Genomic DNA, 17,884 nt, shown 5'->3' with positions numbered 1-17,884 from the left:
TTACTCTGAGAAGAATTTATGGATTTTTATGCTGATGTTTTTATATATATATATATATATGCATTCAGTCTATTGCCCCAAAGTTAAATGCTTAACAATTCCTCAATGAAAAGCTCTTACAGACCAACAGTGCACTTATATCTGTAATGCGTTTTAAGTTCATGTAAGAGTTCTACATTCAAACGTTAAAAGTTTGAAGGGTTTAAGTTAAAGTAAGTGGTTCCATAAAATACACGTAAACAGCAACAACTACACACACGCAATAAGCTGCAGCATGTAATTGAATGCCGCCAGCCCAGCGGCTCCGTGGCCCATAATGCAGCACAGTGGTGCCCACAGCCACCGCAAGTCACCCTCATGGCGCCCGTGAGGCTGCGCCTGTCACTGCAGTCACCCGGCACCATGCTTTATGTCTGCCTTGTCCCCCTCTACACCCACCTCCCCTTATTGTGCCCGCAGCCCCCAAAGCAGTCTGGGGAAGGTCTCCCTGTCTATCATGAAGACGGCAGTGTCCTTGCCAAGGTTCCGATAATATTGTTGTCTTGGATGTTCCCAAAGCTTTCGGCCCTAAGTAGCCAAAGGGGTGTTGTTTTCTTGCAAAGACAGTTAGCCTGTTCTCAATTCTTTACCAGGTCCCAAATCAACTCTCCAGATCCACTCTTCCTGCTCAGTGGTCTCCACCCCCTCACCCCCTGCCCGTAGCGGGCGTTCTGATTTGGTCCCGTCAGACCGGACAGAGAGGCTGTCCTTCACCTCCTCTCTGTCCTCCCTCAACCACCAATCCTTTTCTCCATACCACTATGGGAGAAAAGAAAAGAAGAAAGAAAAAGCCCTTTATTTGTCATGATTATGAACTAAAGTAGTGTGTGTATGTGTGTGTGTGTGTGAACCCAAGCAGTATTCTCACCAGGCTTTCAGTTTAAATGGGTCACAGCATTATCCAGAAGGTTTCACGAAGTAAGGAAGATCTCATTTACCGCACTAAATGGGAAGGATTGGCTGTGCTGGGGGAAGGGTACTCCCAGCACAAAGTAGGGCTAGCAGGCTATAGGACACAGGGGTGGGCGTGAGTGGGGCTCGTTCAGTGAGCAGTGAGACGGGTTTGCACTGGACGAGAGCTGCAGCACGGGCACCGCACAATATGGGGTGGATGGCTGCGGTGGAGCTGAGTTCTAGAACACAGGCCAATGAGCACAGGCTTGCTGTGGTCAGTCACAAGCAAGCTCCCAGGGGTGCTGGAGCAGGGGTTGCAGCAGGATGACTGTGGCATTTACAACTTCCCCGAGGGCCCGAGCTGACCAGGGAATATGCGGAGACGGGACAGGTGGGAGTGTGGGAATCTGGTGTCATGAGGGAAGAGACCTGCAGGGGGAAGTGTGCATGCTGGACCCCTGGTCCCAGACTGGACAGTGTGAGGGGTTCTGCAATAAATCTGGTTTTCTCCTCCTCTGATGTTGCCACTTGATGAGCTCCCTCTGACTGTGAACTGTAGTCTAAAGGAAAAGTCTATTCCAAAATGAGTTCAAACTAGTTTTGCACCCTTATCTCACCTACACATTGTCTCATCAGTTACCGAGTACCATTATCCAAGGGCTGCCACCATGGCCCCCATCTTTGTCTGATCTGCTCCTTGTCGTACACTCTTGGTGTGACTCTTGATCTTGCCATCTTCTTGGCCCGTTGTCTTGACCATCCTGCCTTTTCTTACGTCCTGCCCTACTCTCTGTGTGGATGAAGATGGTAGAGATCTTTTGCCTCTCATCAGACCATCGCTGTGCCCCATCTGCCTTCCAGGCCTCCTGGCCTCAGTTATTCCATCATCTTTTCCCCTAACTTAGGGGAAGGGAGATGGAAGACATTTTTTAATTGGAAACTTCAAAATGTGTGCATGAAATACCGAGCATGTAAGCCCCTCCCTGGAGCAGAAGACAACACCCAGTCTCCGTTTGCAGCAGAAGTGGTGACTGTTCTTCACCTTGATCTCTGAGAGGGTGTTCATGGGTCCTAGCTGGGAACTGGCCCTTTGCTGAGTGTAGAACCCCAGGACATTTGTGAACTTGAGCTCAGCCCTCTGGAAGATCACAATGTCACACTTTTCAACGTAGAACCATAATGCTGTGTGCTTGGATGACAGTTCAAAACTAGTCTGGGGTATGGAGTCAGGGCTGCTCCCTAACTGACAGGTAGAATGGATGTAACAACCAAACGTAGTTGTTATATGGAGATAATAAAGTATGGGTAATGGATACAATGGCCAAAGAAACACGACTTTCCTCTCGGCATGATGCAAGAGGAAATAAAGAAGGATCCTACTAGATTCTATGTCTGAATCAAGGGACACCCTCTCCAGGAGAATGTGAGCCTTTGGATATTGTACAGGCAGCTCAGCTTTGAAAGAGCCATCGCTGGCCAGATCTATCTTAGGCAAAGCCCTGCAGTGCAGGAGCAGTCTTCCTGCAGTATGTTCGAGAATTCGCCCCGATCCCAGTGAGAAGCAGCGACAGAAGGACCTTTTTCTTTGGAGCATGGCTGTCACCTAGCTGAGTGTCGAGCACAGTCCTCGGAGAGAGGTGAGGTGATAGGCTGTTAGCCAGAGGAGCAGACTGCAATTTTACAGGTACCAGGCGGGTTTAGTAAAGTTGGTGTGTTCGAGCTGCCGTGACAATACACCACGGACTCGGTGGCTCTGTTAACGGAAGCTTTAGTGTCTCATAGTTGTGGAGGCTGGAGGTCCAAGGTCAGAGTGGCAGCAAGGTTCGGAGACCTTTCTCCTTGGTTTGCAGACGCTCACCTCCTGCTGCTGTTCATGGGGTGGGTCTTCTGTGCACGCGTGTCCCTGTGTGTCCACATACCCTTCTCTTCCAAGGACACCAGTCAGATGAGGGCCCATGGGAAGGCCTCATTTCAACTTAATCATCTCTTTAAAGAACCCGCTTCCAAATACGGTCACCTTCTGAGGCTGGGCTTCAACCAATGAATTTCAAGGGGACAATTCAGCTCATCACAGGTCGCCCGAGAGAACCTTTGCTTGAACCCTAAGAGTTGTTATGACGGACAGTCGTGGTGTGGCACTTAGTACACACCGGAGACTGCTGTATTTTCCGTGTATTCTTCCATCTCCTCTTCACAACAGCAGATTGTCTGGTTCAGGTTATGCTTAATTATAGATCACTACCTGCTTTCCCCAAAAGTGGTCAACTTCACTTCGTGTAAGCGTGGGATACAGTGAGCGCCACGCCCCAGTCCGTGACCTGGCTTCCCTGTGATTGGATGTGGCTTGGAATAATGGGAGAATCCCGTTACCATGCTGCGGTTCATTGAAGATCTCTGGAAAGGGCAAGGCCTCCCTTCCCCACGCAGGGTCTCTGCAGACCTGCGTCAGACCACAGGACAGCCTGAGGGGGGAGCAGAGCAGCCTCTTCCAGGGGATCTCCCCACCCCCCCCATCCTCCCATCCACACAGCCCCGACCCCACGCTCATTCTTGGGCAGGTGGAATCATCCAGGTTAAGACAGGGAACTGTCATCTCAAGGTGCCAGGCGACAAAGGCTGATGGACCATCTGTCCTGGGGAGGGGAAGTGCAGGACTCATTTACTCACCCAGGACAGGCTCTGACTGACGCCCAGAGTGGAGCACTTCCTACAAGCCAGACACCTGTACCTAGATCCTCTCATTTCATCCACTCAACACCTCTGAAAAAGCTATTCTTATTCCTGTTTACAGATAAAGAAACCAAAATTAGCTGGGGCCACAGCCCTGCCCCACCCTTCCCCTATGTGGCCTTGAGCTAAATACTCACCCTCTCTGGGTGGGTCTCTCTGGGCTCACCTGTAAAGTGGATGCGTACTCTCATTTCCCCCTAGCTGGGTCCCAGCACCACCACAGGCACGCACTGTGTAGCTGCTTTTCTTGGCTGCCCACGCCCCTTTCCAGGGGTCCCAGCTGCAGATGCAACAAATGAACACACTCCTATGGATCCCCACCCCCACCTTTAGTGCCCTGGCTCCCCCCTCATCCAGGGTAACTGACAAAGAAACCATCATCACATTTGCATAAGGGTGAACTTGCCCCAAGTGGGAGGCAGTCAGCAGCCTGGGGCAGCCTGCGGCCACCCTGCTAGCTCAAAGGAGGAGGAGGAGGAGGTGAGGAGCGGCACTGGGCCAAGAGTGACACTGGGCTTTCTCTCTCCTTCTCTGGCCCTCCAGGAGGCTCTGTCGGTGGTGAGTGACGACCAGTCCCTCTTCGACTCCGCTTACGGCGCGGCCCATCTCCCCAAGGCCGACATGACCGCCTCAGGGAGTCCTGACTATGGCCAGCCCCACAAAATCAACCCCCTCCCACCACAGCAGGAGTGGATTAATCAGCCCGTGAGGGTCAATGTCAAGCGGGAGTATGACCACATGAATGGATCCAGGTAAGCCCGCCAGGCCTGTGCGGCTCCAAGGCTGGGCAAAGCCGCTGCCAGGTGTGGGGCTGGGGAGGCTGGAGGCTCGCTGCCAAGCGTCTGAGTAGGCATGTCTGACCTAAGTGGCTTCTGGCATTAGGGTTTTCTGCAGCAGGTGAGGCCCTGGTGCTGAGCCAGGAGCCTGAGTCAGTTCCTAGAGAGCTGAGAGAGAGAGGGAGAGAAAGTGCTACAGAGGTGAGGGCTGAGGGTGGAGCAGGGCCAGCAAGCCCCCCTGGGTCTCTGGATTAGGCTCATAGTCTCCTCTGCAGACACAAGTGGAACCTGTATTTTGTGTCAGGTCCAGGTGCAGCCCCCCGCCTTGGGGATAACTTAGCAAAAAGATATACTTCCCTGTCCTTGTTGAAGACACTTGGTCTCTCAGGGTGGGCCTCACCAGAGCAAAGACGACCAAACCATTCTTGAAGTAAAAGTCCAGATTTGACCGCTGAGGTGGACACGTGGAAGGGCTCGCTGTGTGAGGGAGGACACGTTGCACTTGGAAAGTGTGTTTGAGGTTGGTGGTGCCAGCACAGGGAAGACTGTGCCTGTAGAAGTGGGAGGAGAGTGCAAGGAGAGAAGAATCACAGGGCCCAGGAAGAGCATGTCTGGGGACAGTTAGCCCAGGCGCCAGTCCTGGCTCTGCCCTTGGGCGAGCAGTCTGCGCCTCTGAGCACCAGCTTCTTCCTTTCCAAAACAGCCCTGGAGGATCTTCCCAGGCTTGTTCCAAGGCTTAACCTGATGCTTCAGGGAAAGAACCCGGAACAGTGCCGGGAACTCAGAGAGTGCTGGACGGTGATAGTGATCATCTGGAGCAAAGGTTTGAGTAAGAGAGAACCTTGGTCTCATTCCTGAAATACCAGGTAATCCAGAGTCCATAGCACAGGGAGATAAACGTGTAAGAATAAGAGGGGGACCCGAATGGCAGGCTAAGAAGTTATAGAGCTCATTCCACTTGCAAAGACTGACCTAGCCTAGACGGGACATATAATACCATCAGAGCTATGATTTCAGATGAGAGACCTGACAATCAGTGCATACAGAGAATAGAAAGGAGGAGTCAGAAAGACAAGTTCAAAGGTTGTAGAACTATCCCAGACAAGAAATTTCAATGTCCTGAATGAGGATAGTGGTGATGATTCTAGAAACCAACAGGGGTAGAGACAGGAGGAGCAAATCACAGGGATAATTTCCGGGGTCAGGCCAACAGGTAGGTGAGGGGAAGAACCAAGGACGGCTGAAGCCTAGGGGTTGCCAAGAAGGCGGTGCTGTTTGCAGCCGCAGGTGCGGGGAGAGGAGATGCATTGAAGAGAGATGTCCGTGCTCTCTGTGAGATTTTGTGAACAAACAATAGAACACCCAGATAAAAATGTCTGCTAGGCTTTGGAAACTAAAGGTCAGATAATACTGTGGGGCTGGAATCTAGGTTTCGGCCTCGTCTCTAACGTGCTTGAACTGTGGAGTGGATGAGGTCCCCAAGGAAACAAGTCAAGAGAGAAAGAGAAGAAGGAAGTGCGCATGAGGCCCAGAGGGAGCCCTTCTCCTGAGAACCCCTGGTCTCCCACCTGCCTGTGGAAGCACCCAGGCCCACCACATGTCAACCCCACTAACCAGAAGCAGTCCCTGGGACCCCAGCCCCTTCCTGGCTCTAGGATTTCAGGAAGGCTCAGAGGCTTGGGGCCAAAAGCCCTGTAAATGAGTGTCTCTCCACATAGATAGTATGGCTATTGAGTTCCTCACATTGTAGGTGGGGTGCAGTTTGTGAAACACTTTTCCTACTGTCTTATCATTTGCTCCCCACCACTCTCCTATGAGGCAGATACTGTGATTACATACTGACATATGAAGGTGAATTGGGCTTTGACGAGGCAAATGACTTGTCCAAAGATTTAGAGGAGGCAACGCTGGCCGCAGAGCCCAGGCATCCTGACTCCTGGGCGTTGCGCCACCTCCCTGCCCCTCCCTGTGTGCTGTGGATTGTACTTTTGCAGGTAGCTTCTCAGTTGTGCCAACACTCACCCCAGCAGCCAGGGGGGCTCTTTAGGAAAGCCGCCCACCTGGCCTGGCCTTCGTGTCCCCCGATGCCTGGGAACGTTCCAGATGCCACCCCTAGCGAGTCTTCAGTCTGTTGGATCCTGAATCCATCCACCACTCACCTCCACCACCTACCTCAAGCAGAGTCAGCCGCACCTCTCCTTCTGGACCACCCCAGCGGCACCCTGTTCTCCCCACTCCTCTTGCGTTCCTGAAGTCTGTTCTTCAGACCACAGCCAGAGTCATCCTCAGAAACGATTTAAGTGTCTTGTTCAAAATCCTTTACTGGCTTATGACAAAAGCCAAAGTCACTCCACCACCCCTCAGACACCCTCTTTTCCACCCTGTTCCCCATTTCACTCCTTCCCTCCACACTCCTGCCCCAGAGTCTCTTCCCTCGTGTTCCTTCTTCCTGGAACTTTCCTACTTCATCTTGTCTTAGGACTCTCTTTCTCGTGTATTTCAGGTCTCTGCCTGAATGTCGCCTTCTCTGACCACCTGATCTAAAACATCACCTGTCACGTTCGCCTGCCTTGATTCCTCTTACCTCTTTCTGGCTCTTATCCCTCCTTCAATGTGGGTGGGGCTTTTTTTTTCTGAGCGCATGATAGGTGCTTAATAAATAGTTAAGTGAGCAGGTGAATGTGTGGCTGACCACAAGGGAAGGCTTATCAGTGGAGATGCTTATTCCAAGTTGTGCAGGCATTATTGTAGATGCCTACAGGACGGAGACCAAGGTCAGCCTTGGTCCCTGCCCTAGACAGAGCCTGTGTGTGTGCTCAGCCAGTCCACCTAGGTGACCCAACTGCTCAAGGAAGCCTCAAGCGCTCCAAGATGCTAATCCTGGGCAAAAAAGGGTCCCTGGGGAAATCAGTTTTCAGAACCCACCTGCCAGCTCATTCCTGGCTCTGGTCATACCAGGAGCCAGCTGCAGGCAGGAGAGCCCTCCAATCTCCCCAGAGGGCAGGTACCTAGCTCTGACTGCACAAAGCAGCCCTTGATTTTGACTGGCCCGTCTTGACCCAGACCATCAGCAGGTGACAAAGTAGGCTCAGGAAGACTGATGTATTCTCACCCCCCTCTGGAGAAACAAAGGGGACACAGTGGGCTCTCGGGGCTGAGCGGGGTCAGCACAGCCGTCCCCAGCACCTCATAAACACCCTCTCAGTGTTCACATGTGAGCTGGATGGCTGGGCCGTGGGAAGCAAGGGTTTTTGGAAAGATGTCTTTGCTCAGGGGGGGAACCATGTTGGATCCTATTATGTGATCACAGGAAAAGAAATGCCGCGATGGAGCAGATGCCAGCCTATTGAAATCGCTCCTCTATCCCCTGGGTACTATTTACTGGTAACGGTACTTTTGATGCAAAGGGTCATTCCTCAGTTTCGATGAGAAAGGCAAAGCAGAGGATACAGTTTTGGAACTCTGGGCTCCTGGGCTCATGGACTGGACTTGGGCTGTCCCTACGGCGGCCACTAGCCCGGTGGTGCTTTTGAGCCCTCGAAGGATGGCTAATTCAAAAGTGATGTGTGCTCCACATACATAATACACACGGCATTTAGGCGACTTAGTATGGGAGAAATAGTGAAGTAGTTCATTAGTTAGTTTTATACTGGTTATGTTGAGATAATCTTTTGGTGATATTGAGTTGGTATATTTTAATATATTATTAACATTTATTTCACCTATTAAAAAATTTTAAACGTGTGGCTACTAGAAAACCTAAGACTGTATGTGTGGCTCACATTCTACCTCAAGTGGACAGAGCTGAGCTACAGTGTGTTGGTGGTAATGCGGGTTTCTGAGTTACTTCCTCAGATGTGCTAAGCCCCCTTAGGCACTTCTGTCTGTGGAGAAGGCATTCTGCTGCCTAAAGCTACAGTGCCCTTCTTCCTTCTTATCCAAGCTGCAAGTTCTTTGAACACAGGTCCACTGAGAGCCCGAGGTCTGAGGAACCAGAGAAAGTCCAGCTTGCCCACACTGTGGGAGGTTTGCTCTCTTTCTCCTCTTTTCTTGTTGTGGTTGAGTCTGGTAGAGCGAGTTGTTCGTGAAACAGCACGGCCCATAGGTTCTGGGCTGGACGTAGACTTCAGCAACCTGATCCAAACTGTGGTCTGCAAATAACTCCGCTGCATCCTGTCTCGACCACGGGGCTCGGAGAAAACATCCCTGGGGGAAAGAATATCAGTTTATGGAGAGCGAATGCAAGGACTTGCTTGCCTTGTGTGCCGGGCAGGCAGGACCTGAGTGCAGTGCTACTGTGCCCCACACTCCCCACACTGCAGGCCAGGATCTGGATGGCCTTGCTAGACACCTAGACACGTTCCATCTCAACTCCAGGAATATCAGCCTCACACGCCGGTGACTCCTGCCTCTCTGAAGGGCTGTGTGAGGGCTTCCTAGACTCTGACCCTCGCAGGAGGAAGCATGCCACACGTGGCCTGTTCGGAAACCATCTGCAGGATTCCAGAGTGTACAGAGATGAAAATACCTACTAGGTTGGGTGATGGCTTTATTGTGGGTGATTTCCTTTCTTTTCTTGAAATTTTCTTCTTTTCAAAACAAAAAGAAATCATACACATCCATCTATGCATGGATCCTACAGAAACTAAATCCTAATGTTTGCACCAGGTACACACATGACATGGAAGATATGAATGACAGGCCCTAAAGCAGTCGTGTGGCTTGGGTTCAGCCCCAGGACTCCGCATGGTCTGCGTGAGTGACTGGCCTCTGCTGGCAGTGAGCCCGGGCTGCAGATTTGTGGCTCTGCACACCCTGAGCAAAGTTGCCCTGAGTTCAGGGGGAAAGGAAAGAACGTGTTTGGTTCATCTAAAGGGGTATTCTTCGGGAGCAGCCTTTGAAATCTCCTTTCTTCAAATCCCGAAGATTTCTCACCTTGTTTTAAATGGCTCCTGGTTTGCAAGGCACTTTCAGAAATGAGCCCCAGTCTCTCTAAAGCCATGTTCTCTGAACACACAAACACATGACTAGAGGAGTAGGGAGCTACGTCCAGTGGCGAAATAAAGGACCAGGCTAGGAGGTTCACGCCACCTTTGCCCCAGCCTCCGGGGCCATGGCTCTGAATCGTGGCCGAGATGGACATGCTCTGAGTCAGCCTCTCGGAGCCACCACCTCCTCTCTGCTCTATTGTGGCAGCCCCAGACCCTCTTGTCACCTGTCCCAGTGCCATCAGCTGCCCATGGGCCCCAATCCCATGCTCGCTGAAAGTGCAGGTTTCAATACAAAGTAGCGGTAGGGTAGCCGAGCTGAATGGCCAAACCTCTCCCCCTCCATCTGTGCTCCCCTCCCTTCCCTCTTGTTTTCATCCCGCTCTTCAAAGGCGCCAGCTGCCTCATTAGAGAGCAGCCTTTATGCTGGGCTTCACCTGGACCACCCCCACCTCTTAGGGGTAGCAGCAGAGCCCAATGGCTGCACACGAGGCAGGTGCTGTGGAGGAGGCAGAGTGCCCAAGAACTTGAGAGTGGAGGGGCATGTGGCAGGCCAGCGGTGAAGGCACAGCACCCCCTCCTTCTCTCCGAGCCGTTGGGGTAGGGCCAGCCTGACCGAGTGCCATATCCAGGGTGGGGGCCAGGCTGCTCCCAGAGTGCACCCCTGTGCAGAACCTCGCTGAGGGGTCCGGGACTGAGGACAGGGCCCATTCCAAACGAGGAGCTCCCCAACAGATTGCCTTGCCCAGCTGGGGAGCAGGTGTGCACCCAGGGGAGGAAGGAAGGAAAGCGGAGGAAAGAGAAATGAGTTTCTGTGGGATAGGAAATGAAGAGGCTCCAGCCACCGCTTGGCTCCCAGTGGTCACCCCAACAGGAGAGTCCCGGTCTCGACCCTGGTTCTGACCCTTGTCCTCCAGGAGCTGGTGCTCCTGCATCCTCAGTGCCCACCTCCCCGGGGGGCACCTGTCTTACGGTGCTGCTCACAGCTCCTCTCCCTACTGGGTACCACCCGGGCAGGGAGAGGTTTCATCAAACCTCTCCCTTTTTTCAAACGTATTTTTCTCTGCTCCTGGCACCAGGGAATCACCCTGCCATGGGTGCCAAAAGGGTCACTGCATTTCAGTGATTTCTGAGGTTCTGACTTCTCGCCTCTCCACAGCAAGGGGTACATTTTGGGTTTGGAAATCCCCAGAGGCCAGGCTGATGCGGGAAAGAATTTTTTGGAACATCTCTCCCGTGTTCCCAAAGGGGAGTGCAGCCCGCAGAGGGGCGCCTCTTCTGTGCCTCGGCCCCGAGGCAGGCAGTGCTCTGTGGGCGGAAAGGCCTCTTGCCCCTGCCCGCAGCCCTGGTGCTCTGGCTTCCTCCAGGGGGAGAGCGTGCTCTGGCAACCCCACCCCTGCCACGGGGTTCCCAGCCAATGCAAACGTTGCCCTCTTAGTTGAAGGTCAACTTAATCCTCCCACTTTTGCTGCACTTGAGTTGCTTCACTATGGACAAGTATGCTGAGAAAGGCCACCAGACCCTGGTGGCACTGTGCGTGTGCGCATGTGTGCACGCATGTGCACGAGCATGTGTGTATGCATGTTTGTGTGTGCACACGTGTGTTGTGGTGCGGGGGCTGTGTGTGCGCTGGAGTGTTTATATGTGCATGTGTGTGTGCACATCAGGGTACATGTATGTGCACATGTGTTGGGTGTGTATGTGCGTTGGTGTGTATATGTCCATGCATGTGTGTGCATGCATGAGTGCTCGTGTATGTGTCTATGTGCATGTACCCCACTTGTGGTTGGCTGTGAGGAGGGGTCCCAGTGAGCTCGGCCACAGCCATCTCAGACCAGGACCAGAGTCTTTCAGGGATGGCTTCATCTCAAGCCAAGTCCCTCAACAGCAGAAGCCAAAGGCCAACCCCTGGTGAAAAGTCCTGATGAGCTACTGCCTCCCTCGCACTGCCACGGGGACATTAAACCTTCAACAATCTGGGGCTCTGACGGCTGGTTCTTGGTTCTCTGCCTGGAAAAACAGTAGGCAAATAGTAAAACCTTAAATTCTAACATGTGTAAGTTATACATCTTATTTTCATTTTCAGCCCATGTTCCCCTCTGTAAGACATCAGGAAAAAATTACCGTCTGACTTCTAATATCTCAGTGGAGCATTTATCTCCCAGCTATGATAAGTGATCTTCAGTATTTTTTTCCTTTCAGATTAAGAAACAAATTCATTTAATTTTCTTTATTGAATGTGCTCAGGCCTCCCCGCCCTGCCGAGCCCCCCACCCCCGCAGGGCTGTTACTCCCTTCTTCTGCCTGAGAGGCTGCTCTCGCTGCCTGTGGAGCTCCTGCCACGCGTTGCGAGATGAGTGGGACCCCATCTGGCACGACCCTGCTGCTGAGACCTCACGATGGTCAGTCCTGACCACAGCAGAGCAGGGAAGGTGGCAGCTAGGCCTTTGGACAGCCCGGAGAGGTTGTGTGGCCCAGGGCTGGGCGGCCGTAATCTTCACGGTGTCTGAACTCCTTGGCATGGGGCTGGGTTTGGAGAGAATGTGCTGGTGTCTCCCGAGGGGCCAGAACCGATGCTTCCTGCTCCAAGGACCCGCAGCTGGAGCCTCTCCTTGGCCTTCTAGTCTCCTCCTATGGTCCTGCTGCTGCCTAGTGGCTGAGTGGAGGTGAGGGCAGGGCAGGAGGGTGCTTTTCCTGAGCACACTGAGAGGCTCTGGAGGTGTGGGGCGCATCCTGCCCACCTGCTCTGGGCACCAGGTATCTCCACCTGCTCTGGGCTCAGGTCTCCAGCCTGCTGCTTGTTGCTGAGCTGAAGCCAGTAAGCAGCCTCTCTGCACCCTATCGCAAAATCCCAGGTGCTTACTGGGCTATGTATGTACATCGAGACCACGTTGGGTGATTTTGCTCTGTCACTTGCATACCTCAACATGCTTCCCCTGTGAGCTTGGGGGCCGGGGCTGCAAAAGGCCACAGGGGCCACAGCCTGTCTGTTGGGTTGAAGTTCTTGGATTCTGTTCCTCCTTCACACAGTGACCAGCTCTTCTGCATGTGTGTTTTGATGGGGAAGCTCAGCAGTAAAGACCTGAGTCCTGCTTTCCCCTCTGCTAGCTGTGCAACCCTGGCCCGGGCACCTCGCTTCTCAGTTTCCTTAAGTATAAAAAAGAAGCTGTTAACCACCGCCATGCCTGTCTTGGAGGGTTATTAGGAAATTCAAATAGAGCAGTGTATAAAAATGCGTTCAAATCATATTCATACAATAGAAACGATTCACTTAGGCAACATCTACCACTCATCTCCTAATCAAGGTTCTGTAGAGAACTGGCTATAATCTACTTCGAGGTTACAGAAAAGTAAAATCACCATCTCAAGAAACTCCCTTGTCCAACAAGGAGATGGGCCACCTGCCAAGCTAAGAGTCCCAGGGCATGACAGTCCTAGAACCAGCACAGAAACACAGGGGGGATGGGCGGGACCGGTGCGAGGGCCCCCAGCGTGTAGGCTGCCTGGCAACAAGGCGCAATGTCCGCGGCAGATGAGTGGGAGCTGCAGGCCCGTCCTGAGAAGTCCAGACTCCAGTCTGGGGGCAGCAGGAGCTGCCAGGCATTTTTAAGTTCCATGATGACAGGATCAGGCTGGGATTTGAAGGCAACTCTGGCAGGGCAGCATGGAGAATAGAAATAGGGCTGCCTCGGCAGCATCCTCCTCCTCACCCCGACACCAGGTGGGGCTGGGAGACGGCTCCCATTGTCTGAGCGATAGGCTGGGGTGAGCTCCCTTGCGGCGTGGACGCAGTGGCAGTGACGACTTCCCCCCTCTGTCTCCTCTCCTTGTAGGGAGTCTCCAGTGGACTGCAGTGTTAGCAAATGCAGCAAGCTGGTCGGTGGGGGCGAGTCCAACGCCATGAACTACAACAGCTACATGGACGAGAAGAATGGCCCCCCTCCTCCCAACATGACCACCAACGAGAGGAGGGTCATCGTCCCTGCAGGTAACCTTGGGAATCTGGCAGCTGGCTGGCACGCATGCCCTCACCCTTCTGGGCCAGTGGTCGAAGGGCAGGTATCTCCTGGTGGCATCTGAACATTGGCCCGGTACCCTGCTCTCTGTGGAAATGCTGACTTGGGAAAGTTGCACTTCTCACCTTTCTCCCTAGCTGCTGTCCAAGACACTTTCCCAAATGTCACTAGAACCTTGACAGGCAGATTCCAGAAGCCCGCCTTCGGGCAGGCCACGCCCACAGGCTCTGATCCCTGCCCTGTCCCGGGGGATGAGACCTGGCACAGCCAGCAGAGGCGAGGCTGCCTGAATGCGGCAGCAGCCTGGGGAAGCCCTGGACGTGCCCACCCTGCCCTTCGGGAGCAGGGTGGCTGCCGAGGCCTGTCCTACCCCCCAGACACGTGCCTCCTGGCACCGGCAGGGTTCCACCTTTCCGCAATTATAGCCAGCTCTCTCAGTTTCAAAATAGAAATAACTATATTTAACAAATGGAGCTCCTTCACATGCGTGCAGCAAGTTATATCGTTAGGTATAAATAGCCTATTTTTCCAAAGTATTGGTGCTATTGCTCACAGAGAATAAAATCATTGTTCAAGCCTCAGGGTATTGGCTGGACATTCGGCCTCGGCTAGACCAGCAGGCCCAGCTGTCTGGTCCAAAAGGGAGTTTGAAAACTGAAATGTGTCGATTTGGTGCCAGGTGGAAGGAGCTGGAATGTGCAAACCTTAAGCAAAGTGAATTACAGGGCAGAGATTAAAACTCATTTCACCAAAATAACTTTACCAAAAAGGTAAAGCTCCTTCCATTTGGAAAAGCGTAAGTGCAGTTGTGTCTGAGGTAATCCGAAGGCATTTGCTTCTTGGCCTAGAAGATGTGGCCTTGTGTGGGCCTCTCCTCCCTGGCCCTTTGTGTTTCTTTTCCATGGGAAGCTGTGTCTCACATCTCCTGGGACTACAGCTGCACCCATGTAAGTGTTCTGGGCCAAGTTCAAGGTGGCAGCAGGGGTGGGAGGTCTGGGGGTCAGTGAGGCAGGAGAGGCGCGGGCTGATCAGAATGTTTCTGCACCTATAGGACTTGAAAACAGTTTGTGAAGCATTTTTAGTTTCCTTCTTCCACAAGCGTGTGGGCTCGCCAAGGCAGAGAAAGCACAGCGCCCATTCGCTGATCCTCCTCCAGGTGCCGGGCACTGTGTAAACTGCGCCATCCACATTCCATGACCTGTATCACTCAATGCCGACCCTCCTCCAGGACCCCAGCTGGGAGTGTTTAGCTCTGGTGCATTTGTAAGGTCCAAGAGCACTGTGTCTTTCCCCTTCACATCAAAGGAAGACAGACAATGAAACAGCACCAAAGTGGACAGGGTGGGAGCCTGTCCATACTCCGCCCAGCCAAGCCAAGCCAAGCCTCACCAGGCCATTGGCCATGTGGTATTGAACTCCCAGCCTGATGCACAGTGGCCAGCATGGCAAAGAGACCTCGAACACTGAAGGGTTAGGGGATCAGAGGTTGTCTTTTTTTTTAATCCTCACCCAAGGATATATTTATTGCTTTCAAAGGTAGAGAGAGAGAGAAAAAAAAAACACCGATATGAGAGAGAAACATCAATCGGTTGCTCCTATATGCCTCCTGACCCGGGATCAAACCCGCAACCTAGGTATATGCCCTGACTGGGAATTGGACCCGCAACCTTTGGTGCATGGGACGATGCTCCAACCCACTGAGCCACCCTGCCAGGGCCAGAGATTGTCTTAGCCCCGTGTTCCATCACCTCACATCTGCAGATACTTTTGGGAGGGGATAGCAAAAGGGGGCAAAGATGGCCAGACTTCTCAGTGGCCCTTCAACTCTAAATTAGTGTTGAAATATTTTCAACAAGAATATCAAAGTGTCTGTCATCAGCGGACCAAGGTAACTATGGCAGTAATAATAAAAATGGTGCAACTTCATACCAAGGGGTTTTTAAGCACTTGGTCTAGTGAAGTCACTAGGTGTGGATTCACTCCCCTATTTTACTTTGGGCTTAGTCCTTAAGTCTCATCCTCGGACATTTCAGCTTCTTCCAGGTCAGCCTCCTGGACATGAGGGTAAGTTTCATCTGGGCCAGTCCACGGATCAAGGCAGTAAGACATTGATGGAGAGACCAGTTGCGTTTATGGGGAGATTTTTTTTTAAGAATAGCATGTATTTATCTTTAGAGAGGAAGGGAAGGAGAGAGGGAGAGAAACATCAATGTATGGTTGCCTCTCGTGTGTCCCCTGCCGGGAAATGGCCCACAACCCAGGCATGTGCCCCTACCAGGAACCAAACTGTGATCCTTTGGTTCGAAGGCCCATGCTCAATCCACTGAGCCACACCAGCCAGGGCCATGGGGAGATTTTAAGACAAGTATATATGAGGACCCTAGCTAACCACCAGGTCCGAGTACGGATAGAAAAAAACTAGGACTAAATCATCCAGGAAATGCATTTGGAAGAATTTAGCATGATCCAAAGTGAAAGATTTATAATTCATTGTTCTGTAAAGGGTGAGAAATAATATTGTGGCAGAGCTCAAAGCAAGAGAGGAAATAATAAACTAACTGCATGGTGTAAAATCAAATCGAAGGCCTTGAGTGTTAAACATGAGCAGTTAGGACAAGCAAAGGAGGTCAGATGAAGTGATGTGCTGCATAACCCAACTGCTCAGCCTCCTCCATATTTTTTTTTGTTGCGATTCTGAAATGGTGCAAAATTATTTCCAGTTACCAACGGTCCATCCCTAATTGCTCGACTCATACAATGAAGCTATAAGAAGAGCTCTCTGTTTTGCTTAGCAGCAGAGAAACTCACAGGCGAGTTCAGATAGGACTGTGAGAGGAAAAGAGAAGAGGCTTCGGCAACAGGGGACCTGCCCCTCAACTAAATGAAGCCCCGGGATGGCCCGGACGGGAACCCCGGCTCAGACTGGGACTTCAATTTGAGTTAGACACTTAACCCTCAGGACTCTATTTTCCATCTGTCAAATGAACAGACACACCACTTGTAGGGTTTTCTTGATAAGTGACGTGTAGGAGCAGTAGGCACCCCAAATCTGGAGTTGCTGGGTACCGGATTGCGGTATGACAGTCGGCGTCATCCTGTGGCCTGCAACCCAGATTTTCTGCTCCTCACTCTCCTCTCTCACCACCAGCCTGTCCGCTCCACACACGGGGAGCTGCTGGACGCTTTGCAAAGTAGATGCAGCCACCTCCCTGCCAATTCTCACGTGTCACAACCAAAGAGAAACAGAAAGGCCCTGGCAGCCCAGGGCGGCCAGCGGAAGCTCTGAGTAAGAGCACAGGAGAGTCGCCCCTGCAGGCGAGCCGCAGGGCGTGAGAGAAAACAAAAACAAAACCTTGTTTTCCCCTCTGCTGCCCCTAAACATTCAAACTAGGTTTCCGTTTTTGCCCAGAACCTTCACAAAGTCTTAGCAAGAGAGGGTGACATGGTTGGGCTGATATTCCTACTGAATAAACCTGCTAATAATAAAAGAGGCCCCATAGCAGCTGGGGCTGACATACAACGCCCTGCCCCCTCTCCTCCTCCAGGAAGCCTTGCATGACTCCACGTGTACACTGTCCTCCACTTCTCACTGCTTCAACCACCACCAGAAAATCTGTTGCTTCGTTACCTGCTTTCCTACCCGAACGCTTCCCGTGGCTGGGTCTTTCACGAGGCTGAGGGCCACGTCGTTTTCTGCCATGATGAGCACATTCGAAGTGTTTATTAGATTCACAATAATTGGTTAGCCAAGAAGGGGGGAGGCTTCCAGACTGTGCAAAGTGATCAGCTATAAGGGCCTCTACCTCCCATGGAAGCTACTGGACTCCTCACTACCATCCAAAGTGCACACACCCCCTGGCTGAGACAGTCTTGAGGGTCTTACGTGGAGACCCTCTGTCCTTATTGTTGATGTTCCCTCAAGGGCTAAAGGTTTTCTCTCTGACACCATTTCTCATCTTTGGGCAGTTATACATTCTAAAAACGTTTTGGGGATGGTCTGGTAGAAACTTTTGCACAGCTGTGTCTGAGGGGCGCAAACGCAGGCTGGATTCACGTTCGGGGCTAACACCAGTGGGTTTCTCATCTGCGCAGATGGGCTCGCAGGACGAGTGTGCCCAGATGTGCTCTCTGTCGCCATCTGAGGATCGTGTTCTTCCATGAAATCATCAGTGCTCTCACGATACAGATGGTTTCCCTTTCCAGAGACACTGGTCCCTGGATCTGTGGAACTGTGTTTATTTTCATTTGGATGCCACCATTTCTCAGACAGAGGTTTCAGTTGACTTCCCAAAGCTTTGAAGAGTGTGCTGTCAGGGTGTGTAGTGAGGCATCTGAGAGCCTTGCCAGAGCGCTAAGTGGTTCAGGCAGCGCCAGATGCCAGGGAGCCAGATGGGAGAGCTCGGAGGACCATCTGGGAGGGAACCCGCTTTCCCAGTGAGCG

At 52.2% G+C, this 17,884-nt stretch overlaps 1 protein-coding gene across 2 annotated transcripts in view; it reads left to right on the top strand.

The window, feature by feature from the left end:
* The window catches only part of FLI1 (Fli-1 proto-oncogene, ETS transcription factor), a 113,951-nt gene that overhangs the window by 58,257 nt on the left and 37,810 nt on the right, over window positions 1-17,884 (top strand). Inside the window, exons 2-3 of one of the 2 annotated variants that reach the window (XM_037134226.2) lie at window positions 4,207-4,415; window positions 13,261-13,415. In XM_037134226.2, the coding sequence (XP_036990121.2) occupies window positions 4,207-4,415; window positions 13,261-13,415 (364 nt within the window). The remainder of the gene's footprint in view (window positions 1-4,206; window positions 4,416-13,260; window positions 13,416-17,884) is intronic. The other variant, XM_037134227.2, reaches the window with a different exon arrangement.

This window comes from Artibeus jamaicensis, unplaced genomic scaffold (assembly GCF_021234435.1).
Source record: "Artibeus jamaicensis isolate MK-2021 breed Jamaican fruit bat unplaced genomic scaffold, CSHL_Jam_final scaffold_660, whole genome shotgun sequence".
NCBI classification, from domain to species: Eukaryota; Metazoa; Chordata; class Mammalia; order Chiroptera; family Phyllostomidae; genus Artibeus; species Artibeus jamaicensis.
This window is presented reverse-complemented; position numbering and strand designations above follow the sequence as displayed.